This window comes from Aphelocoma coerulescens, chromosome 3, assembly GCF_041296385.1.
Source record: "Aphelocoma coerulescens isolate FSJ_1873_10779 chromosome 3, UR_Acoe_1.0, whole genome shotgun sequence".
In the NCBI taxonomy this organism is placed as follows: Eukaryota; Metazoa; Chordata; class Aves; order Passeriformes; family Corvidae; genus Aphelocoma; species Aphelocoma coerulescens.
In genome coordinates this window covers 120,942,100-120,967,340 of record NC_091016.1, presented here as the reverse complement: position 1 = coordinate 120,967,340, position 25,241 = coordinate 120,942,100, and the positions used below count along the sequence as shown (strand labels likewise).

Sequence of the window (25,241 nt, the reverse complement as noted above, 5' to 3'; positions counted from 1 at the left end):
CAGCTGTTTGACCTTGGCAGTCAGATGGGATTGAAGCTGGTCTGGATATCCTGATGTTCCCCAATGCCTCCAGCGCAGCTTCTTCCCTTGGCTCTTCTCCTGACTCCTTCCATTTCCATACGCAAAGAAATCAGAGTTCTGTACTCTGAAGATCACTTCTGAGGTAAAACCCTAAGCCAAGTTGACCTGAGTCCAGAGGTTCATTAAGATTTTCCTGGGTATTCTTTAAATGGATAAACTCAGTAAATAAAGCATACACACATGGAAAAAATGTCTTACCTACTTAAAGCCAAGGTTTGTGAAATTGAAGTTTCAGGTGCTCCCAGGTGAAATCACACACAGTCACAGCTCCACATACACTGATCAACAGTGAACCTTCTGGAAGAGGCCTCAAATCTCATCAAAACCAACAATCTAATTCTACAACTCTGTCCAAGAGTATCCACCATCAAGACAAGCTAGGACCACCTCCTAAATGTCTGGATTTATGTTCCCTGGCTCACATTGCCCTGTTTATGTGTGCATGACAGCCCCAAAGTAACAACACCCGCAGCCAGCCTACCATAAATCACCCAGTGTTGAGGGAAAAAAATGTAATTAATTATGGTGTGCCTCTGTAACTCTCCAGCCCTGTAGTGCAGAAGCTCATTCTTCAGTTACTGCTATTTCAACTGCCTTGTGTGGAAGCTGTATCTGACTCCTACCCACTGCCCTTCTCCACACTTTCTTTCCAAAATAAAAGATTTTTAAAAAGGAGAAGGTCTCGCTGTGGTTCAGGAAGTTCAAAACCCACACAGTAAATCACCCTTAATGAAAGCAAAGGAGTATATCTTTACTTAACCTTTTCCTGGCATGCAGGAAGATCTTTAACCCATATTCTGGCTTAAATGATTTTGGGGTAATGGTTGTATCAGTAAATGCTCCCTTTTCCAAGTGATCACAAATTTGAGAAATATTTCTAAATATATTCCTTTCCATGTTATTCAGGATAAAGCAAGTACTTAATCTGGTTTTCCTCATCCTATATGGTTTAGGTAATCCTGCGAGGAGCAGAGAGCTGGGACTCAGAGATCCTTACGGGTTCCTTCCAACTTGAGATATTCCATGATTCTAACTACAGAGAGGCTTTCAATCCCTCATAGGAAAAGAGAAATAATTAGCTCTTGCCTCATTAAGAATACCAGCAACTTGTAAACAGAAGAACAACAGTTTATGTGGCAAGTCAGTATAAAGAGCACTGCTGTCTTCCAGCAGGTAATTTGACCTGAAAAAGTACTTTATGTTGTTTAATGTTGGTTTTTTTATTAGGTAATGAAAATGTAAAAATGATTTTGTACATTTCATAAAAATTATTTCATTTCCTGCCATTGAGGATTTTTTATTAAAAAATAGTAAGAAAGTTCAACAAGGAATTTACAACTGAGTATTAGATAAGCTTATTTTTGCTACCTGTTTCAGGTTTAAAGATTAGAGTCCCAAAGAAAAGCTAGTTTGGTAAAACACACTTCATTGATTTACAGATATAGATATAGAAGGGCAAATACAATGGAATAGTTCCCTTATCTGTAAAAATACTCAACCCAGAATCCATTTCCTTCCCTTCTCCTAAGAGAGGATATATCACCATTAGAAGTCATCCCAAGTCAAAAAAACCTTGACAGATGACTTAAATTACTTGAGTCCCAGAATATATCTACAGATTTACATGCCACTATTAATAGAAAATGGTTTAACAGAAATTCAGCAGTTGCAACAGGAAGGCCATTAGGAAGAAAGCAGTTTCCAAGCTAAGCATGGAGACTCCACATATTTGAACTTCTCAAAGCAAATCTACCTTCTCATAGGTCTTTTCAATGAGGGTTAACAAGTTCTTCAAGTCAGCTGACTGCTGAATAGCATTCATATCCTTCAAAAGGCCTTTCTGGTTCTTTACCTTCAAAATTTCCTCCTAAAGAAGGAAAGAATGATAGATAACAAATGAAAAAACAGCTTTTGTCGAGTGCAACAGGAATTTCACCTTCATGCAGCCCAGCTACAGCTAAAACAAAAAAGATTCAAAGTCGCAGAAGGAGTCTTCCCTCCAGCAGTTATAGATATATTTCAGAAATTACAAGTTCCCACAGGGAACACACAAGGGCCGTAGGGTTTCTAGGAAAAGACATGTAATGTTTTAAATCTTAAGATCACAGAATGGTTTGGGTTGGAAGGGACCTTAAAGCTCATCTTGTTCCAACCCCCTGCCATGGGCAGGGACACCTTCCACAAGGTTCCACTAGACCAGGTTTCTCAGAGCCCCATCCAACATGGCCTTGAACACCTCCAGGCATAAGGAGGGTTTTTAGGGTTTTGTCCTGGTTTTAAAACATAAGCAGATAGTTCTTAATTAAAAAAAAAAAAAAAAAGAAAACCTATTCAAATTTTCTGAATTTTCAGAACTGCCTCCTCTGGCAGAGGTTAAGGGACAAAAGCACATTCTGTTGTCTTCCTCCTCATAACCAAAGTGTCTCTGAAACTATAAATATATATTGCACACTCACCTGCAAAGTAGGTGCCTGAAAACTGCGCTTGGGGAGTTCTGGGAGGTGGAGTGCTCCACTACTATTTTCCTGGAATACCTAGAAAGGGAAAAAGAGAAAGAAAAAACAATCCAAAAATCCAAATATCAGGCACACAAGTAAGAAAATAACCTGTCTGTCATTATCCCACTTCTGAAACGAAATTTCTTAATTCTGCAACTGAAGTTGGAAAGATCCTGATCCATTCCCAAAGGCAAATGAGGCCTTCCTTAAATGACACTGCCTGAGAAACAGTTTGTTTGGGACAGCTCTGGAAGTCAGCCCATTCCTCTAGGTTATAGGAGTACACATTTATGAGAAATACCTTCCTGGCCTCTTTTTCATCTTCCTCTAACTGGTTCTTGAGCACCTGGATTTTGTACTGCAGCTGCTGTACACTTTCCTTAATGCGATCTGCTGACCGCTCCGCATCAGTTATTTCTTCCTAAAACAAAACAGACACAAAACCGGAACAAAATTTACTTTAGAGATGGTGAGTCTTTCCCACAGAACCATTGAGTCACTGAAAAACATCCAACAAGAGACACAGTTTCACAGCAATGGTGGAGGACAGTGAACACTGGACACTCCTCCACAACAGCACAGGCACAGACAGCAGCCTGGTAAGGTAATTTCTTCCCTTCTTTGCTTTTCATACCTGCAACTGTACCAAAGACTCCTCATTTGTCTCAAGCATTTGTTTCTCTGCCATTTGAAGGCTCAAGATGTTCTTCAGGTTGCCCAGCTTCCCTGGAGGCACCTTTAAAGTCCTGAAACTTTTCAGCACCCTTTAATTACAGGAAAAGAAAAGCATGACTTGTTTGGAGCTCTTTGCAAAGCAAAAAGAAAATTCTGGGGAAAAACCAATCACTTTAGTTTTAAATTCAATTGCTGTTAATGAAGTAAAAGGATGAAGAGAGGAATAAAAACTGTCTTGAATTGTTTTCCAAAATCACATGGAGTAGTTGTCGAAGGAAGGAACCAGGAACAAGAAATCCCAATATTCTCATGTTCGCTATGGCACTGACCTTGTGTGGTTTATATTCCATTGGCCTCTAAACTCCCTGGCTATAAACTGACATTCATCAATATTTTCCCAGTTCTGACCCTTCTGCTTTTCAAATTACATTCTAAAAGGAGGATTTTTAACTGCTTCCAAATAATGACCATTTTAGTAAAACCAGGAAATGCTTTTATGAAACACGATATGTAGCTTTATGTCAGAGTGAGAGTTTCAGCTTGCCCTCAAAGTACAAAACAACTGGGTAAAAGAAATCTCTTCTCTCCCTCTTTTTTTTAATTTATAATTTCTTACCTTTCTTTCAGTACATTGAGGTGCTTCTGAACATCATCTTTTTTCTCCCTCTGCTGGGACAAAACAGATCTGGAAAGAAAATAAGGGCAGAATTTCCATCACAAAGCCTGCAACCACAGAGAACACATCAAAAGACACAATGACTTCCAGTTCAAGTAATACTATGATTTTTATTTTATTCCTCATGGAAACAAAGAAGAACCACCAGGATATTCAGCACTTACAGTACTACTGAATCCACTACATCTTCCAGGAAAAGCCTGCTGTTCTCTGAGAGAGGCTGCCAAGATCCTACTGTAGCACTGGACAGCTTCACCTTTTTTGAAGAACCATTTTCTCCTGTTACCACAAAGGAAAAAAGGGAAAGGTATGACTTGTCAAACCTGGATAGACAGCTTTGTGACTCAGTTCAGTCAGATTGGAGTCAAAGGTGTAAGGGTTCAGATTTAACAGGGAAGAAGAGGACCCTACCAGCAGGGGAATTCACCTTCAGTTCCTTAACTTCCCTTCTGGCTGTCTGAGGGACCTGCTGAAGAGAAAAATTTACAGCAAATGTGGCAATTTTGAGACATCCTCTGCTGTGCATTCATCTTCTTCTATGAACACACTAAGTCAGTGCCTGACAGAAGTCTTTGGCCACAAAAAAGGCTGCTCAAAAGAGCTCTTCACACTGGGCATTTCCTCGACAGGACTATGCTTAGTTAATGAATTATTCTCTAAAAATTCCAATTAAAAATGGAAAAAAAAAAAACCTCTTTCCCCCTCCCCCCCCACTTTGGTTACTTTTCTACTTTGTTTGATCCAAAATAATGAATACCTGTCTTTTTTGACCTTGTTTTCTTCCTTGTTCATTTGCTCCCTTTTTTTTGCTGGAAGGCCCTTGTTGATTTTGTGATTTAAAAGGACTTTTTGATGATTTCCCACCAGTTGGTTTCCCCATTTTATTGGAAGATGTGTGGCGGGGTTTCATTATCTGTAAACCAACAGGAACAGGAGGAAACAAAGACAAAAATAAAATCCAGCAATTAGAACCCATACAGTACAAACCATACTTTAAAAAGCAAAATGATGGAAATTGGACTCAACCCAATAAGCCCCAAATGAGCCTAAATGAGATTAAATGTTTGCATATTTTCTAACCTAGAGCCTATATCCTGTACATTTACCTAAATGTAGGACCACTAAAAAAACATCCCCATTTGGAAGGTATCTCTGCCCATGGCAGAGGGTTGGAAATAAACAATCTTTAACGTCTCTTCCAACCCAAACCATTCTATGATTCATCTTCCTAATGTTCAGAGCAGTCATCCAACTACCAGAACTTTTTACCTTAGCACCTGAGCACAGTGGTCCCTGCTGCAGTTTTAACCTACAGCTTCTTTTCTTACTTACTACAGAGTCAGAGAGAAAAGCAGTCACACAGAAGGGAGTAGCCAGAAATCCAGCCACCCTTCTCGTCTCTAAAGCACCACGACTCAAATTTATTCAGCTTTTCCCTCACCCCTTCAGGCCACTTTTTCCCCCTCACTCAGGTCCTGTTACTTCTCACCAGGAGACTGCCAAAATTGACACCAGACAAATAAGCCCCAGGCAAGTAAGTGAGGCCTATAAAAGGTAAATAAACCATATACCAGGTAAATATATGCCAAATAAGCTCCACACAAGCTAAATAAGCCCTAAACCAGGGAAGCAAGCCCTGCCTCTCCCCTCCTCCATAACTACCGATAATCGTGGGACATCTTTCACAGCACACTGCAAATAAGGCATGCACTACAACTCCCGGCATGCATCGCTCCTCGCCACCGCCTAAGACACTTACCCTTCCATCGCAGTGCACGTTGGGAGTTGTAGTCCTTCCCACCCATACTCCCTCACATCCCTAAATGCCCGCTCCCCCGGTGCTGCCGGATAGCATCGCGGATAACACCTCCACAAAACCCTTCCTCTCCTCCCAGATCATCCCGCCCCAAGCCTCACCTCCCCGGCGCTGCCTCCCCCTCCTCAGCGCTGCCGCCGCTCCCGCCTCAGCCCGCTGGGACGTTACAAAACAAACCCGCGCTCCCCGCGGCGCACGCGCAACGCCGCTCCCGCCCACCGCGCGTGCGCGGGGCTGCGCGCTGGCCGAGGGTCCGGTGGCAGGTAACCGGGCGGATCCCATCCCTGTCCTGTTCCTGATCCCTTCCCACGTCGCTGTCCATGTCCGGAGCCCCGAGCCCTGCCCCCGTCCTTGTCCTGATCCCGTATCGTAGTCCTCGTCCCGGCCCCCCGTCCCTATTGGCCGCCGGAGGGGCGTGTTGTGGGCGGGCGGCGGCGGCGGGCGCTGTGCCGGGACGGAGAGCGGAGCGTTCCTGTGCGGCTGTGGCTGCTGAGGAGGGAGAGGTGCGGACAGGGGCTGACAGCGCGGCTCTGGGGTTCCCTCGTGGTGCGGGGCTGGGAGATGGGCAGAGAAGAATTGTCTGAAACTGAGCAAGGGTAAATGCAGCGTCCAGCACCGGGGGAGGAATAATCCCACGGTGCGTTAGGAAGAGCATTGCCAGCAGGAACGTGATCCTGCCCCTCAGCCCTGCTTGAGGCACATCTGGAGTGCTGTGTCCAGGTCTGGGCTCCTCAGGACAAGAGAGGCATGGGGTTCCTGGAGCGTGTCCAGGGTGACAAAGATGATGGAGGGACTGGAGCATCTCCCTGAGGAAAGGCTGAGGGAGCTGGGGCTGTTCAGCCTCGAGAGGAGACACAGCTGAGAGGGGCCCTCATCCCTGTCTGTTCCCGTCTGCAGGGAGGGCTCAGGGCAGGGCCCAGGCTCTGCTCCGTGGGGCCCAGCAATGGCACCAGAGGAACAGGCAGGAACTGATGCCCAGCAAGTTCCACCTGGACATGAGGCAGAACTTCTGTCCTGGGCAGTGACTGAGCCCTGAACAGATTGCCCAGAGAGGGTGTGGAGTCTCTCTCCCTGGAGATATTCCAGACCCATTCCATGTGCTCTGGGCTGGCCCTGCTTGAGCAGGGAGGTGGGAGTAGATGATCCACTGTGGTCCCTTCCAACCTGACCCATCCTGTGACCTGATGCATGGTATGGGCACAGCTTACCTTCCATCCTGGCTGCAGCATCACATCCCCACAGGGAATGAGCGCTCCTCAGGTGCTCCTCTGTGTTCATCAGGTTATAGGCATCCCACACTTAGTATATATATTATTAAAGCATGTGTTTGGAGGGTGTTGCTGAAGTGATACAGGTGCTTTCCAGTTTTATGGAGGCTTTCTCATAAAGGTACGGGGAAGTCCATGTTTCTTGGGAGTTGTGAAAGAGATGAGGCAGTGAGGGGGTGACTGACCCTTGGAGACAAGCTGTAAAGGTTTTGGTTTTGTAAGGAACTGCAAGGATAGGGTATGGAGAGCAGAAGCAAAGAAGCTTACAGCTTTTAGGAATTACTGAACTCACAGACTGGTTTGGGTTGGAAAGGACCTTAAAGATCATCTCATTCCAACCCCTGCCATGGGCAGGGACACCTTCCACTATCCCAGGTTGCTCCAAGCCCCACCTAACCTGGCCTTGGACACCTCCAAGGATGAGGCATCCACAGCTTCTCTGGGCAACCTGTGCCAGGGCCTCACCACCCTCACAGGGAAAGTTCAGGTTACCCCCGTATCAGTCTCATGCATGGTGGAACAAGCTCTGCAGCTTGTATTGTCCCTGTGTTCTCACATACCACTTTTTTTTTCCTCCTTTCTTTTTCAGCCCATCTCTAGTTTCCATCCAGCCCAAGCCACCTTTTCCCAAGTGTATGATATATCAGCAATTCTCTGACAGTGCCCTTCCTGCAGAGTGCCTCCTTGATGGTGGATACTGGGAAGAAACTCTTCCCTGTGAGGGTGGTGAGGCACTGGCACAGGTTGCCCAGAGAAGCTGAAGCTGCCCCATCCCTGGAAAAGCATCCCTCTTTGACATTAAGGAATTCCTAGATGAGAGAGATGTGAAGGTGAGAGGGTATCTGGGCATGCCATCTTCATGCCTCACACTGGCTTTTCAGTGACTGATTAATGACAGTGATGTTGAGGGACTGAAATAAGTTACACATCACAAATGTGGACGTAGATAAGTTGTGGGTATGTTTTCCTTGTCTAGAGGAAAATGTAGGATTTTTCCTGAACTCTGTCTTATATGTTGTCTGGTTGAAAGGCAAGAGGAACAGCTGTCTGTCAAACCAGTGCATGAATAAACACACTTTGTTTTTCTCCTGAGGGATTGCTCTGGCTTTAGCTTGGCCTCTCCATCCTCACTTGTCCTATGTCAGATGCATATGATAATGCAAAATACGTGTTTTTATTTTGTCCAGCTTGCCCCATACTGCGAGGAGAGCCATGCTGAGGGCCAGCGATGCTGTCCTGCGGCTGCGGCCGTGCCGCTGCGCGCTCCTGGCCTGGCGCTCCCTGCACAGGCAGCCGCTGCACCCCGAGTGGGCTGCTCTGGCTCAGAAGCAGCTGAAAGGCAAGAACCCAAAGGATTTAATTTGGCACACCCCAGAGGGGATCGACATCAAGCCTTTATACTCCAAAAGGGACACGGAGGACTTCCCTGAGGAGCTGCCAGGGGTGAAGCCTTTCACTCGAGGGCCCTACCCCACCATGTACACGTACAGGCCGTGGACCATCCGCCAGTATGCTGGGTTCAGTACAGTGGAGGAGAGCAACAAGTTCTACAAGGACAACATCAAAGGTAGGGCAGCTGGTCTGGGAAACAACACTGCTGTGTGAAGCAATGGGGAACATGAATTCAGTCAGTTACATGGCAAGTGGGATTATTCTGCCTTGTGAGTTTGGGTTTCTGATAAGATCTTCCTAGTGGCACCATGTTTCTTTATTACTGGGAAATCAGACCATTTCTGGAAGTGCCTTTGCTTCATTTTGCTATGGAAAATGAATGTGTTAAATGCTGGTTTTAATTATCGCACCTTAACACATAGACATAACTTGGCTCCATCCCAGGGTTCAAGCAGCTGAGATCATGGAGCTGAAGCAGAAGTGATAACTTGAGTTAGCTGGTAGCACAGCTCAGTCACTGGCCAGAGGGTGAATGCCTGGGAACAGCAGAGTTTTGGGTTCTGCTTTCAGGTTGCAGCAACAAGAGCTCTGGCTGTTCTGTTCCCTGCTTTATATGAATAATTTTCTCTTACTGCGGATTTACAAATAACAATGTGTGTCAGTAGAGCCAGGGAACAGTCTGTGTGTGTTTAGTTTGTGATAAAGAGGAGATAACGTGGCAGTTTATGACACTTCTGCTCCCAGCTAAGGTAAGCTGAGTTTCTGTGTATAAGCTCTTATACTTCCTGTCTACACACATTTATAACTTAGGTGAGCTGCTGTTCAGCAATTTTTTAAGCGCAGTAAGGAGTATTTTTTTTTCTAAATTAAAAGTTTTTCATGTAAAATTTAAGACTATTAGAGCTTGGACAGGTTTGGGGAGGGAACAGTGTTTAATATCATATTAGTTTGCCATCCATGACTGAATCATGTAAAATAGAGTTAATAAATTTAGATCCCATCCTAATGCAAGTCTGTTCAACACTTCTAACTATCTCTCTTCGTTGTTTTTTTGGGGTTTTTTTATTTCTTTTTCATGTAGCTGGCCAGCAGGGATTATCTGTTGCTTTTGATTTAGCCACCCACCGTGGTTATGATTCAGACAATCCCCGAGTTCGAGGAGATGTTGGAATGGCTGGAGTTGCCATCGACACAGTGGAAGACACCAAAATCCTTTTTGATGGAATTCCTTTGGAGAAGATGTCTGTTTCCATGACAATGAACGGGGCAGTCATTCCTGTGCTGGCTACATTCATTGTGACTGGGGAAGAGCAGGGAGTGCCTCAGGCCAAGCTGACAGGGACAATCCAAAATGACATCCTGAAGGAGTTCATGGTCAGAAATACCTACATTTTCCCCCCAGAACCATCCATGCGGATCATTGCTGACATCTTCCAGTACACCTCAAAGGTATTCATGGTTTAAATGTATTACTTCTATTATTAGGTTAACTGCTCATGAGGCACTTTGGAGAACAAGGAAAAGATGGGAAGACCTGTCATAGTGAACAGTAATGTGGTTGTGGAAACGGCCAGCAGGAGAAGTTAAGATCCAACATCACTTACAATATAAATTTGAAGTTCAAGTCAGACCAGATCTGTAAACACCACTTTGTAGAGATAGGTTCTATTTGCAGTCAACAAGGAATTCAAAGAATGGGCTGGAGCACCTCTGCCCTGGAGACAGGCTGAGAGAGCTGGGGGTGTTCAGCCTGGAGGAGAGAAGGCTCCAGGGTGACTTCATGGCAGCTTTTCAGTACCTAAGGAGGGTTTATAAAATAGATTGAGAGCAGCTTTTTACACCAGCACATAGTGACAGGACAAGGGGGAACATTTTTAAACTAAAAGAGGAGAGATTCAGATTAGATGTTAGAAGAAATTCTTCCCTGTGAGGGTGGTGTGCCAGGGGCACAGGTTGCCCAGAGAAGCTGTGGCTTCCCCATCCCTGGAAGTGTCCAAGGCCAGGTTGGATGGGTCTCTGAGCAACCTGGGATAGTGGAAGATGTCCCTGCCCATGGCAGGCGGCTGGAACTAGATGACCTTTAATTCCCTTCCAACCCAAGCCATTCTGTGATTCTGTGTGAATGTTGATAGAACAAGTATTCGATCCCCCCCTCTGCTGTTATACCCTGTTTTATCTTTCTTTTTTTTTGTTCTAGTATATGCCAAAATTTAATTCCATTTCCATCAGTGGGTACCACATGCAAGAGGCAGGAGCTGACACCATCTTGGAATTAGCTTATACCATAGCAGATGGCTTGGAGTACTGCAGAACTGGGCTTAAAGCTGGCCTCACTATTGATGAATTTGCACCAAGGTGAGCTCAAGGAATTTGCAAGGATAAAACTCATTTTTGGTAAAATATCTATAGTTTACTATCAAATTCAGTATTTTTGCACATACAAGCAAATAGGAACATTCCCATTATCTGTGAAAGTACATTAATTAGAGACCTTGCTGTAGGGCTTCTCCATTACTGATCCATAGTTATTAGAGTGATTCAATGTTATGTGCTGTTTATGTGATATTATTACAGGCTCTCCTTCTTCTGGGGAATTGGCATGAACTTCTATATGGAAATAGCAAAGCTGAGAGCTGGGAGGCGGCTGTGGGCTCACTTGATTGAGAAAATGTTTAAGCCCAAGGATCCCAAGTCTCTTCTGCTGAGAGCTCATTGTCAAACTTCGGGCTGGTCACTCACTGAGCAGGTTAGAAATTGGACTCTCATCAACTTCCTCACTTAAAGGTGTTCATGTGGTGTGCATCTTAAAGGGGGCTGCTGGTGTTACTCACAAAGGTGCAGCAGCTGTCCTCTCAGTCTGAAATGCACACAGCTGGCACTGGAAACACCTTTACGTCAATTCAGGACTCAGAGGATGAAGCTCTCTCTTGGATTTGTCCTGTGAGTTACCCTTTCAAAATGCAGCTGAGTGAGGAACAGAGGCATTTGAGGCATTGTTTTCTCAGGATCACTGGCTTGAGAATTCATTTGAGCAGCCAAGGGAGTCATTCAGTGCTGGAGGGAAGTAATGCTTACAGCTCATCTGCTCCTTTGAAACTGGGTTCATTCTCTGCTCTTCCTGCTCAGTTACATTACAGCAAGGAGAGAAATCTTTGGAGTGCATACGGTCTCCCAGGTGAGGTCAGAGCTGGGTTCCAGAGCTCTGGTCCCAAGGCCTGCTCCTCAACCAAAGCCATGCAGTAGGAGTTACTTTTAGGTTGTGATTGCAACCATTTTTGACTTCTGTGCCTTGGATTTTTTTGGTTTTTTCTGAAGTAAATGTATTGTTTACTTACATTACAACAACACAGTAAAACGAAAACAATGGAATTTTCTGAACAGTGGCCTCTGTGGGTCCTCCAATTAAAAGTATAGTGTGAGTACAAAAATATTATTATTACCAAAACTATATTCAACTGTCTTCCAGTGTGCAGTGTAAATATATTTCTGGCTAGATTGTAACTCTTTCTTTTTTTCTAAACATTGTGGTTTATCTTAATATAGCTTCTCAGCATGCAGTATTTTCTCCTTTCAGAGGGCAAATATACTTAACATGCCTTTAGATAGGTATCTACTAATAAATTATGTTTTACATTCTTACCTATCCAAATCATAGTTTTCTATAATTATCTTATGTGATGCTGTCATTAAAGAAAATATTAAAACGCATTTCGTTCCAAAACACATGTTGACTAGTAATTTGTCTGACACATGTGCTATTCACTGCTCCAAGAATTCAGTATTTGGAGGATGGAAGACATCAGGCCTACTGTTCCATCCTCTCTGATCTGGATTCACTAAGTTCTTTGAAACACCACTAAATATAAATTGGGTTTTGATTTGTTATTGTGACCAGTTTACTCACACAGTGATCATTTTGGCTTTCTTTATGGATTAATCTTTTTTAAGATCTCAACAAATGATAAATCAGTTTGATTTGATGCCTGGGTTTTTTTAGCTTGTGTTCTGATTACAGTGCTTCAGTGGGGAATTTTGCATTTGTTTCTTTGCAATAATGACTAACCTGCCTCAGCCCCATGGCAAAACCACTGAGCTTCAGAGCTCCACTTTTCTTTCCAGGATCCCTTCAACAACGTCATCCGCACCACCATCGAAGCCATGGCTGCAGTGTTTGGAGGGACACAGTCTTTGCACACAAATTCCTTTGATGAAGCCCTGGGGCTGCCCACAGTGAAGAGTGCTCGAATTGCCCGGAACACACAGATCATAATCCAGGAGGAATCAGGGATTCCCAAAGTGGCAGATCCCTGGGGGGGATCTTACCTCATGGAGTGCCTCACCAATGATGTCTATGAAGCTGCTTTAAAGGTCAGCTTGCAAAACCTTCTCTGGGAAAATTTTAGGGAGAGGAGTTTTGAGAAATGTCTTGTAAGGGACTGTTTGATAAATTGGTAACTTCTAATCAAGGAATTATTTTACACTTCTGGTTCAGTGATGTCTTTGTAAATAAACTTTACAAAACTCAGTTTAGAGCACAAAACTGTATAAAAAAGGTTTAATAAAAATTTGGGTGGTAGCACAGGTACAAAGCTCGATTTTTAAACCTTGCTACTACTCAATTTCTCAATCTTCTTCATGTCTCAGCTAATTGAGGAGATAGAAGAAATGGGTGGAATGGCCAAAGCTGTTGCTGAGGGGATCCCCAAACTTCGTATTGAAGAGTGTGCAGCCCGGAGACAAGCCAGGATTGACTCTGGTAGGAGCAGGGGGGTTAAAGAAGGGAAAATTTCCAATAGAATACTTCAGTATAAAGATTTTTTACACACATGCTCATTGTGGTTTTTTATTTCTTAGTTTAGGCGTATCAGATTGTGAGTGGTAAAACAAATGGTGATGGTTTTATGTCAGTGAAAGCTTCTGGAAAGAGACAGCATGTACAAAATACAGCACCAGTGTGAAAAGTCTTACTTGACAAGTTCAAGACTAGATTAGACAAAGCAGTAGAAAGAGCATTTTAAAGGAGTGTTTGGAACCTTCAATAGTGAATAGCTTGATTCCTGATAGGAGCTTTAAGCTATAATTCCTGACTTTAAAAGCAGGAATGCCACCAGATGGCGACACTCACCGTAGCTGGCCAAATTCCTGGGTTTTCTGGAGAACTGCCCGTTTTTCCTGAATGGTCAGATCACATCAGAGGATGATACAGCTCCTTGTTTGCTATATATATGTATACGTACTCATAGAGTGTTTGTGGGGATATTTATACATGTGTGCTTGAAACTCTATCCCACATTTGTAATCTGCATTCCAGTAGTAATCCAGGAACAGAAACTAGGGATAACTCAGACGTGAAGGAAGTTATATGGACTTCTTTATATGGAGAACAAATTTGAAGCAGGTCTTAATTAAGACCAGTAAAGAATAATCAGTGAAGTTCTGTGTTTTCTCTTGCAAGGTAAATTATTTCATGTTGCTTCAAAGAGTATATTAATGTTAGGCACTGCAAATAAAAAAAAGTTGATAAGTCTGTACTGACTGAAACATAAAATATAATTTACCAACATGATAAATTAATTTTTATGCACATGGAGTAGTTTTAGATAGGAACTTCACTTTCTTATTTATCTACTAAATCAGAAAAGTAAATGCAGGAGGCCAGCACTTTGCTTGGTTCTGTCAGATTCACTTATGTAAGCTTAAAAAGAGAAAAATAGCCAATGTATTTTAGGGACTTATTACTAAATCAGTTTGCAAGATAAATATTGTTATATTTTGTTGGTTTTTTTCTGGTTCAGTATTCACTGAATTGAATGTTCATGCATCTAATCATCTCTCATCATAAAATCTGGGAAATACAGAGTTAAATCCTTTCTACAAGAGCAAATTTTACATATTTGAAATGTATATGGTTATAAAGCAAAGCAATGCATTATAATGCTCAAAATCTTCTTGTCCTGTTAACATTGTGTCTTTTCACAGTAGTTGCAAATGTGTTCTCAGTTTCTGGTGTTTCCACTGGAAATAGGGTCTGAAGTAATCGTTGGAGTGAACAAGCACCAGCTAGAGAAAGAGGAGACAGTGGAAGTTCTGGCCATTGATAACTCTGCAGTCCGTGCCAAGCAGATCGAGAAGATCAACAAGGTGGGAACAACCTTAAAAATGAAACTTCTTGTAATTGCAGACAGAGATTGAGTAAAGGCAGCTTGCCAGAAGTTTGACTTTCCAATTTCTGAGAGTCTAATGACTCTGGTCATTAGTGGAGAAACTAGAATATATATGTCCAACCTTTAATAATTGAGAGCTTTACATGTTCTGAAAATAAGATAGAAACCAGCTATGCAATATTTTGCTCTAAAAGCTTGTAATATTGCTTAATCACTTACTGTTGGGTGCTTCTTGTCAAGTGCCTACTGAGGGTTACAGAACCAGAAAACAACATCCACTTTCATAATCAATAAAAATGTATATAAAACTGGTTTAGAGTTATGTTACGGACTTGTACACATTTCAAGGTCCGAGATCCTTCTGACTTCCAATCCTATTGAAATATGGAGTAGATACTGACAATTCCACACATCCAGAATTAATATTTGAAATTAGACAGTCTTCCACACTTCCCATTTCACTTTGTGGTTTGTTTGACCTGAATGTCTCTCTCCTGCACTTTAGGTGAAGGCCAGCAGAGACCAAGCAGCAGCCCAGCAGTGTCTGGCTGCTCTCACACAGTGTGCTGCCACTGGGGACGGCAACTTACTTGCTCTGGCAGTGGAAGCAGCACGTGCCAGGTACTGGGGGTCGGGTTGAACAGTCAATTCTTGCTTAAAATTCCATGGTTCATTTTCACCTTTTAATTTTTCTGGAGTGTGGTGTCAGCGAGGTTGGAGTTTTGGGGTTTTTCTTTAGAGGTGGAAATAAATAATGGCTGCAATGTCACATTGTAAGATATACTATTATTACATTTTACAGCATCTTAAGCTGTAAATACAAATACAGACTGATAAAAATATAATGTTTTGACTTCTCACAAGGAACACTACAGATATAAAGAATCTCATATGAAATGAGGCTGTTCATACACATTCTGGTGTTCACAATTCATATTCTTACCAGTTCAAGGATGTAACCAGATTTCTCTATCACTCAGCTGTTTCATGGGTCAAGGAGCTTAAGAAGCATCTGAGATGTGAAAATGGATATTCACAGTCTTATCACGCTCTGTTGCTTCATCTTTCCTTGCATCACAGATTGGTGTGAAAACATTTTTTGGCTGAAGGAGAAATCAGTTTGCTTAGTCAGACAGAGCTGTAAGAAATGTTCTTGAGCAGTGTGAGGCATCCTTAGAGTCTAGTGGAACAGTTACTTTTTTCACCCAAGATGCTTTTGAAGCTGTTTTCTTTCCTGTTTCAAGGTCAGCATCAGTCTCTAGAATGGATCCTGTCTGTCTGTTCCTTAATTGACTAAATGCCCCAAATATGAGCAAACCAAATTCACTGCTTATTGGGGTGCTGCCCTGTTTTCACTGTCACATCTCAAATTCCTTCATTCCCATTCCTAGAACACTTAATAACTGTATTTTAAATAACATTTAACCACAGCCTGTCAGGAATCTCCAGCAGTATGTCTACATTTGTCTTTGAACTGGGAAGGTCCCAGGAGGGCAGTGTTGGATTTACAAGGGATTCATATCTTCTGTACCAACACTGACCAGTTAACTCCTAGTTTCTCTCCTTGGTGACCTCATTTTTATTAATTGTAAAAGCATTAATGGACTGCAGATCCACTTTGTAAGTTGCAAACACAAAGTTAATTCTGCCCCAAAACTATGTATGGAGTGTGACCACAAAAAGAAACTGTCCTGGCATCTGATACAGAGTGTTTGAAGGAGGATTGTGAGCTCCTGGGAACACGTTCAGGGAGCCTTCCTGTTGGAGGCAACGTTGGGGGAGATTTCAAAATTAACACATTTGCCCTTCACAAGCAATAGACAAGAGGGCCAGTATCCACCAGCATGAGAGGGACAGATGCCTCTTTCCTGCTAAATGGGAAATGATGGATTTTGAGCATGATGTAATAAAATTTCACTTGGAATAAAATGAGTAGCACAGAGTTGTCAGTGCTGAACTATGGAAAAGATTCCACAGACTAGTACAGAGATTTCAGTGCTGACAAGCACGAGTAGAAAAGTTAATGTTGTTATTCTAACCCAAGAAATAAGGCAGGTCTAAAGTTACGGGGAATGAGAGCAGTACCTCCCCTCTGTGCCTCATTTCTCATTAGAAGCCCTGTTACAGGAAAATGGGACAGGTTATGCCAAGTTCCTTCTCTCCTCCATCACCTGCTGTGCTGTTTTTGTGTCCCTCTCCAGACTTGCAGTTCAGCCATGGAATGGGAAGGCAGAAGTGCAGTGTAGCTTCTCGTACTGCTGCTTTGTCTGCCCAGTCTGGGTCCTCGTGGTACTTCCTCACCTGATTTCACACTGCTGCCTCTGCTTACAGGGAAAATGCAGAGCATCAGCAGCAGCTGAGGATGAGCAGACACAGGGTGACAGCTCTAACAGGCACATTATGGTCACTGACTTTCTCCAAATTGGTGTTTAGGCTCTGCAGCTGGTTGTGAACCACTGGGAGAGAGTCACACACAAATACAGACTGATAAAACCTATTCTGTTAAGAGAAGAGGCTGGATTCCTGGCTCCAGAGACAGCTGTTCCATTGTGGATGCATATGTGGCAAGAGATTAAAAAAAAAGTTTCTTGGTAAACAGAAGGAAAGTATTCATGAGCAGTTTAAAAGCAAAACTCCTGTTATTACTTAAACACTTTAGATTTAAAGGGTTGCAGAGATTTGGGGCACTATTTTCAAAACACAGGGATATCAGAAGCAGTGTTCATAGAAGAAAGAAGTGTGTTTCATTTTTGTACAGTGGACAAAAACAACTTCATTTCCCAGCCACCAGGTTATGCCTCATTTATTTTTCATTTGTAACATGAAAATTTCATTCACATTTTTATGTCGTAAGAACAGAAGAGCACACCACAGTTCTATCTACATGTGCTAGGCTTTATTTAATACTGAAGTATACTCAGATACTGCTTCTGCAGAAGAGGAGGAGAAAGATTTATCTAAGCTTAGTTTTCTCTAGAAGAAAATATGTGTTTTATGGTAGTGTAGCCCTTCACCACACTGCCAGGAGTAAGCCCTCAGTGTTTATGCATGGGATGTATTTATTTTGGGTTGCAATCTGTGATGTCTGGCACTCTGAAAGGGAGTCAGTATTTATAGACACTTTTTAAGTCTGCTGCAAACTTGCTTTTTAACCTTGGGGAAGTCACCTTACCTAATGCACTTTTGCAGTTTACTTTTCATTCTTTGTTAGTAATTACAGAAAGCAGTAATATTAATAAGATTATTTAGATGTCCTGAAAATCAAAACACAATTATATGAGTGAGTAACAGTGAGTTAAACAGGATTCCAGAAAGCCATGGGAGAGGAAATAACAAAAATGACCAAGACAGTGTCAATAACATGAGTTAAAAATGTGTGTTCCAGTGTGATGCTGTCTTTAGGCAAAGCAGGCTGACTGTGAAAAGTGATACCAGAGATCAGGCCACTTCAGATGTCTGAGTTGTACAGATCTTGCCTATGTGATCAGGATTGGATTTCTGACATTTTACCTTTGCATAGTTTAATGTTTATAACTAAGTTTGCTGAGTATGAGCCAGCAAAAGAGCAAATTAATTGGGGGTCACAGGGAGTAAAATATCTCTCTGAAATTTACTGAAGGACTCAGGGAATGCAGCAGCAATCCATGTTCTGTTAGTTTGGGGGTGTGTGGGGCAGATTGCACATGTAGGAATCAGTAGCTGCTGAAACTGCAAACAGCAGAAGGAAAACTGAGCACAGCTCATTCAGCCATCTATCTCCTTGTAGAGGTTTGTGGACAACAAGGTGCATCTTGTCCCATCTTTCCTGAACATTTTATATAAAAGCTTTAGAGAATGCTTAAGTTAATTTTGCATCAGAGTAGCTTATAGTTAAATCATAGAATCATTTAGGTTGGAAAATTCCTGTATGATCATTGTGTCCAACCATTCCTCCAGCACTGCTAATCCAGTACTAACCCATGTCCCACTGGTTAGTACTGGATCCACATCCACACATCTTTTAAATCCGTCCGAGGATGGTGATTCCACCACTGCCCTGGGCAGCCTCTCCCCAGTGCCTGACAGCTGTTTCAGTGAAGAAATTTTTCCTAATATCCAACCTAAACCTCCCCTGGTGCAACTTAGGGCCATTTCCTTTTGTCCTGTCACTTGTTACCTGGGAGAAGAGACCTGACTCCTACCTGGCTCCACCCTCCTTTCAGGGAGTTTTAGAGAACAAATATAATATGGCAGGAGAAAATATTAATTCCAGAGGTTTGAAATGTGCTTAGCACTAGCCTAATTAATTGGTTTAGTGTCTGTATTTGTAAGCACACTTCTGAAGTGTTTTAGAAGAGTAGTATTTTTCTTTCCTTTGACAAAGCTTGCAGCAAGTTGTATTCAGCACAGATTTTTAATTGCTTTGGAATAGAGGCTGTTATTGCTGATGTTTGTACAATTGACAGCACAGCCTAGTTAGCTTTTCTCACTTGTGTTATGACAGGAAAGCATGTATTATTTCAAACATGCACAGTGTTTATTATTTCAAACGTGCACAGTGTGTCCAGTACCAAACAAAATTTGTAATTTGAATGTAAATAAATTTCCCAGATCTTTCTGCATCTCAGTGGGTAAAGGGGCTATGTCAGGAGTAGAGCATTTTGCCATTCAGTGATCCCCATTGCCTTGCCAGCTGTAAATCAATTCTCACTTCAGCAATAAACTATTTTCTTAAAAATACCTTTGCATGTTCTGGCAGTGAGTGGCAGTGGGGTGAGTCGGATGTTCAGGGTTGCAGCACTGAAAGGGAAATGAATGTAAAATGAATTTGTCCTGCAGCAAGGCAAATGGTGGGGCTAGTGCCAGTGATGTCTGTGTTCTGTTTTCATTTCAGCCTGCTGACAATATGAATGGTTTTTGTCTGTGTCTCAGGTGCACCGTGGGGGAGATCACAGATGCCATGAAGGAGGTGTTCGGGGAGCATAAAGCCAGCGACCGCATGGTGAGCGGGGCCTATCGCCAGGAGTTCGGGGAGAGTGACGAAATCCTCCATGCCATCAGCAGGTGAGAACTCTTCCCAGGTAGCCAAACGAGTAATAGCCTCACATTTAATCCAGGAGGTATTTAATCCGCGTGCTACTGACTGCGCCCTAAAAAAGAATTTCCCAAACCTGGGTGACATCCCTGGGAAAACAATGACTCTCTTAAGCAGGGAAGTAGAAGGACAAGGATTAAGTACAATAAGACAATAGTCAAAACTTAATTGAAGTTGTATTTGCTTGCAAACAAAATTCACTGAGGTGAAGTTATGATCTGAGGGTTTTGTTTAAATAACCTAAGCAGCCACAGGATTAAGAAGCTGAGAACCACTGCCTGAAATCCCTGTACATTGGGTTGTTTCTTTTAAAAGCTGTGTAATAGTCATCTCTAAAATATTTCCAGCAGTTGATACTACAAAGCCTCGTTTTAATCTACGCATAAATTGTTTCTGCAATTTCACTCTTACTGTCGCTAAAACTTGCTAAAATCTGTCTGGATATCCACATACAACCTCCAGTTTTTGGGTCTTACTCATATCCCAATGGATAAAGGATCCGAAGATGTTGGTATGTGTGAAAACAGTTGCCTGTTTGTGCCTTTTCTCAGCTTCTGCCTTCGCTGCTGCCCTCAGGGGTAAAGAGCCTGAATTGCTGCTGTGGGAGGTGTTGTAACACAAATCGATGCTCATCAGTCCCTGCTGTGTTGGGGTTTAGCCGTTAAAGAGTTCAGGCTCTCCTGAAAGGGAAGTGGAGATGATTAGATTGACTTGAAAGTAGTTGTGCTGGGGAATGTCACCATTGTTCTTTTAACTATTTAAATTTAGCTATTTGTAATTATGCTTTTATGTGAAAGAGAACTGAACTAACCCCTTGAAAATCAAGATGTAGCTCCCTTTCTTACATAGAATCACAGAATCATAAAGGTTGAAAAAGGCTTTTAAGATCAGTCCAACCTGTGACCACAGACAGATCCAGGTGGTACTTGAATAATGAGCAGTAAGACGACAGGGTAAATTCTGAGGCTGTGGTTACACAGTAGCATCAATACAACAGAAATATGAACTGCCACTATCCAAAAAAAGAGGGGCAGTGGAATAAGTGGACAGAATAGGAGAGACAATAATCCTTCCTTGGACAGATTTTTGCCCAGTGGAATGATGATGCATAATATGACGGCCAGGACCCATCTGTGTGTGAGTACTTTTGAAATAATCGGTCATATATTATTCTTAAAAACTAAAAATCGTGTTTTAGTGAGTTGTAAGTCAGCCCATCAAACCCTCAGAGAATTCAGGATTTTATCTGTTAAAAAGCAGAAGAGTAGTGGAGGGGTTTTTTTAAATTAATATTTAATTTTTGAGGCTGATAAATACAAGAAGTGAGTTAGTAATAGCATAACATGAATATTAACAGCGTGCAGACTGCACAGCCAAGCCATGACTTAGCAGATCTTTTTATCTGACATACAGAAATTACACTACACTTGCAGCAAGTTTCTTGTTATGTGTAGGAATACTTCCAACGATTCTCGGTGATTTACCCTGATAGAATGTGTGTTTTCAACCAGAGTTAACAAGTTCATGGACCGTGAGGGCCGAAGGCCTCGAATCCTCGTTGCCAAGATGGGTCAGGATGGCCACGACAGAGGAGCCAAAGTCATCGCTACCGGATTCGCAGACATCGGCTTTGACGTGGACATAGGTCCCCTCTTCCAGGTAGGACTGAGCGGCACCCAGAGCATTCCCGATGCATCCCTTCTCCCTGGAATGTGTGCTTAGCCCCCGGGCTGGGGCTGTGCCGTGTCCCACGCCCTGTTTGCCTGCAGACCCCTCGGGAGGTGGCGCAGCAGGCGGTGGATGCAGACGTGCACTGTGTCGGGGTGAGCACGCTCGCCGCGGGGCACAAAACCCTGGTGCCTGAACTCATCAAGGAGCTCAACGCCCTGGGCCGGCCAGACATCCTGGTCATGTGTGGAGGAGTCATCCCCCCTCAGGTATGAGACAGCATCATTTCCATCGAGCTAAGAGACTGGTTTATCTCTGTCTGTGCTGTTTGAGCTGTTTCCTCTATTCTGTAATGTCAGAGCGCTGAAGGCTCCTCTCTGCAGTCACCAGGGCCAGCACAGATCTGCAAGGTGGGGTCCCCCTGTCTGATTTTCTGTACACCATGCCCTGGTTTAACTTAGAGTGTTTGTGGGATGGAGTATGCAGCTGTGTTGTGAAATGATGGGCCTCAGGGAGATGTTTTTTATGCTCTGTTGTTTCCCATCATGAGTCTTTGCATATCACTGGTACAGGCTGGCTTCTGTCTTAAGAGACTGTATGACTTCCAGCAATAGTTGGGAAGAGGCACAGCCAGAGACTAAGGCCCCTGGCAGGTCCCATCACCTGTAGGCTGCAGATCTCACTCCCTGTTGAGCCTTTCCTCACCTTCCCCATCATCAGGCAGGTGTTGCCTCTCATTCCCTCTGCTTTCTCCTAAACTGTTGAGCAGTTTGTTGGATTCCCTTGCAGTCAGATCTGTGCTTTCATCTTTAAATTTTCCTTAACTCATCCATAGTTTGCCTGTCTGTGACACCTTTAGGGTCATTCTCTGTCTTGAATGGTTTGAATTGATTTTGCACATAAATCTCCTGTTATTCCCTTTTTCCACATCTCTCCCTTTTCTAGGCAGTTAAGTAAGTATTCAAGAATGACAGACTTCTAAATTGAAAAAGCAAAACCCATAGTATTCTAGAATTTGTGTTCTGCCCAGTATCTCTCAATGGGATGCTACTACCCTGTGGTTGGAAAAGGTGCAATATGTCCTATATAGAAGAAAGAGAATACAGAACTGCTTTCTAGTCTTTTTGAAATTTCAGGACAGTCATAAAATTAGATTAACTCTAGATTGCAAGAGACCACTGGCAGTCATCTGCTCCAAGCCGTTGTTTAAAGTAGTATTTTCAAAATTGTTAGATCAAATTTAGATTAGGTTATTCAGAGTCACATTCAGTTGACTTTTGAATACTTTCCAAAGATTGACATTAGTCTGACTCTAAAGAAATAAACCGTTTCCTATGGATATTTTTTAGTATTTCTTTTCTACCTCCTAACTTCCACACTTTTCCCATTTCCTTGAAGCTGTGCTGCTTGTTTCTGGGACTTGTTGCTTTCTCAGGCCCAGCATAGAGGACAGAGCATGCACTGGTTATTAATCAATTATCAATTGTCTTTCACTATTAACTACAGATCTTATTTCCAACAGGATTATGACTTCCTGTATGAAGCCGGCGTTGCCAATGTATTTGGGCCAGGGACTCGTATTCCGAAAGCAGCTGTGCAAGTGTTGGAGGATATTGAGAAGTGCCTGGAGAAGAGGCAGCAATCCCTGTGACCCTGAAATGTCACCACTCAGCAGCCTTACACTGACCACTTGATTGTCAGCAAGAGATGGCCAACCACAAACCTCTGCTCCCACTGCCCCGGCCTCGTGTTTTGTGCTTTCTAAGAAAGTTCTAAACTCTCTGCTTGTTCTATTTGAGGATTATTTATATAGGTACCCACAAGAAAATTTTATCTCTAGAACTATGTCTTCAGGAAGTGAAGGGAATTCAAATAAGTGTGTTTGGGTTTTTTTTTCCAGATATACTGATAAATAAAATAACTGCTGCAGCTCTTTGGTTGGTCTCTTTTGCCTGATCTCTTTTGCATGCAGAGACCTAGAAGTCTTCAGGTAAGATCACTTGTTCAGGAGAGATGTGATTGAATCCAGCAGCACTTTGATTTGAGAAATGGTGGCTCATCAGGGAAGGGCAGTGATGGGCACAGAGCACAGTTGCTCCTATACAGCTACTGCCATGTACAGCATTTGTATCTTATTAAGATATGAAATTCAGAAATGACGGTTTATCTACCTATAGGTTTATAAAGAGAGTTAAGTTGTGGCTGCCCCATCCCTGAAAGTGTCAGGTTGGACAGGGCTTGGAGCAACCTGGGATGGTGGAAGGTGTCCCTGCCCATGGCAGGAGGCTGGAATGAGATGGTCTTTAATGCCCCTTCCAACCCAAACCACTCTATGATTCTGTGCTTCTGTGATTCTATGAAGTTCATCAAACAGTTTGTGTTTTACATTCATGAGCAGCAAAACTGTCTCTGTTATGTGCATGAGAGAAGAACCCAAGACAAAGTTTAAATTATTTTTCCAGTTGCACAGTATTACTGGCAAAGTAAGAGGGTGGAACCCAAGCCTTTGCAGTGTTATCCTCATGCTCCAACTTCTGGAATAATGACCTCTCTCAAAGAATTGATCTTTGTTCTGGAGTGAGTCACATTTAATTTTACAGATGGAAAATTGACCATTAACAGAAATTTTCTATAAAAATTCTGTAAGTTATTCTTATCCCTTAATAGGCAGAAACTGCCTAGAAGCTTTTTCAAAGTAAGGCATTGAATTCCAATTTCTTTTAGTACAAGTCAGAGTTTTAGTTGTGTTATCTAACTTTATATGATATCATCCAGGTAGGAAGCAAAAATCTTCATGGCATCACATCCTCAGTGGAAAGAAAGAAGCCAAAGCTTGCTCAGGTTGGGTGTCTGCATTGTAAACTTCCTCAGTGTGATGAGAAAACTCCTGATATGTGAGAGGTCTGATTTGTTGGAGTTTTTAGATTAAATATGTCTGTATTGAGGTGGTTGCACTGGTGATTGCAAACATGAGGTGCCCAGACTCACTCCTGAACTCAGTGCTTGCATCCTGCTTCCATCTCTGAAAAGGCAGCACAGTCCAGGGCTGGGTAGGAAATACCATGGAATTAGAATCATAATTTGACCATAAATTACCTTCTCAAAACTTAAAAAAAATAACCAAACATACTAGTTCCCTGATAGTAATGCTATATTTGCTTTCCTTGCTCTTTGGTCAAGGGCAGCCCTGCCTTTTAAATTTACCATAAATAACATAAAACCATCTAAAATTCAGAGTTTTCTACTGGGAAAGTTAAGATTTGCTTCTTACTGAATCTGAAATATGAAAAATAAATTTAAACCATACTTGATACATAAACACTTGGACTTCAATTTTTAAAAATTAAGTACATAAACAGTTATTAATAAATCAGGCTATTAAAGCATTGTACTTAAACATGAACAGTAAACATCTTTGGGGTTTACAGAGTTTTTTCTGTTGTAGAGTGGTGTATTTTTCATGTCACATACATTTTAAAAGCATTTACAAATGTATGTGGACCTGTTCTGCTCCTAAATTTCTCACAGTGGAAGCTTCAATTGCGTTACATTTTTAACATGGATGTCACTGTTCAGTCACTGATCTGCAAGCAGCAGATGGGACTATTTATTTTACTCTTTATTTTACACACCAAGCAATTGAGCAAGTAAAAGCAAAAACTCTGAGGAGGTTATTGAAATACAGCTTCATTTTCCTGTCAGGTTATTTTTTAAAAATGAAAAAATACTGATAGTTGACTTTTACAGTAAAAAACTTCCCACACTTCCATAAAGTTCTTCTGCCTCTTCCCTACTTCCCATATATTTTCCTTCAGCTTCCACATGCCCCCATCTCTGTTACTGGTGTTTCCTCCTGCTCCCCCTCTTCCGTTTCCTGATTTTCCAGTCCATGGGCTATTGTTTCCCAGAGGATGCTTCACCTTACCACA

At 42.5% G+C, this 25,241-nt stretch overlaps 2 protein-coding genes across 6 annotated transcripts; one reads left to right on the top strand and one right to left on the bottom strand.

Annotated features, from left to right (window-relative positions):
• Window positions 1-1,349: 1,349 nt before the first annotated feature.
• On the bottom strand, window positions 1,350-6,066 carry CENPQ (centromere protein Q). Of its 5 annotated transcripts, XM_069011787.1 has the most exons (10): window positions 5,848-6,066; window positions 5,420-5,475; window positions 4,688-4,843; window positions 4,342-4,399; window positions 4,095-4,209; window positions 3,871-3,939; window positions 3,214-3,343; window positions 2,881-3,000; window positions 2,538-2,615; window positions 1,350-1,948 (listed from the first exon to the last, which is right to left on the bottom strand). In XM_069011787.1, exons 1-10 carry the CDS (start codon window positions 6,026-6,028, stop codon window positions 1,820-1,822), a joined length of 1,092 nt encoding a protein of 363 aa, XP_068867888.1. In that variant the 5' UTR covers window positions 6,029-6,066; the 3' UTR covers window positions 1,350-1,819. The 5 variants fall into 5 exon arrangements, with proteins under 5 accessions (XP_068867888.1, XP_068867886.1, XP_068867887.1 ...); XM_069011785.1 differs by lacking the exon at window positions 5,420-5,475 and having other exon boundaries at window positions 5,848-5,930; XM_069011786.1 differs by lacking the exons at window positions 5,420-5,475; window positions 5,848-6,066 and adding an exon at window positions 5,690-5,744.
• On the top strand, window positions 6,064-23,249 carry MMUT (methylmalonyl-CoA mutase). Its single transcript, XM_069011778.1, is given in 14 exon segments — window positions 6,064-6,222; window positions 6,224-6,249; window positions 8,202-8,581; window positions 9,488-9,855; window positions 10,604-10,761; window positions 10,981-11,152; window positions 12,526-12,774; window positions 13,051-13,162; window positions 14,432-14,547; window positions 15,076-15,191; window positions 19,482-19,613; window positions 21,156-21,303; window positions 21,414-21,581; window positions 22,835-23,249. Coding segments are annotated over 14 exon segments (2,430 nt in total). The 5' UTR covers window positions 6,064-6,066; the 3' UTR covers window positions 22,964-23,249.
• The last annotated feature ends 1,992 nt before the right edge of the window (window positions 23,250-25,241 follow it).

Bases quoted from the DNA above. Each gene is read 5' to 3' on its own strand.
- CENPQ (XM_069011787.1), bottom strand. From the start codon at position 6,028: ATGGGATCCGCCCGGTTACCTGCCACCGGACCCTCGGCCAGCGCGCAG. The intron at 4,210-4,341 runs GTAGGGTCCTCT...TTGTGGTAACAG, and splicing joins GAAGGTGAATTCCCCTGCTG to GAGAAAATGGTTCTTCAAAA. The intron at 1,949-2,537 runs GTGAGTGTGCAA...TTCCTTCTTTAG, and splicing joins TTCAGGCACCTACTTTGCAG to GAGGAAATTTTGAAGGTAAA.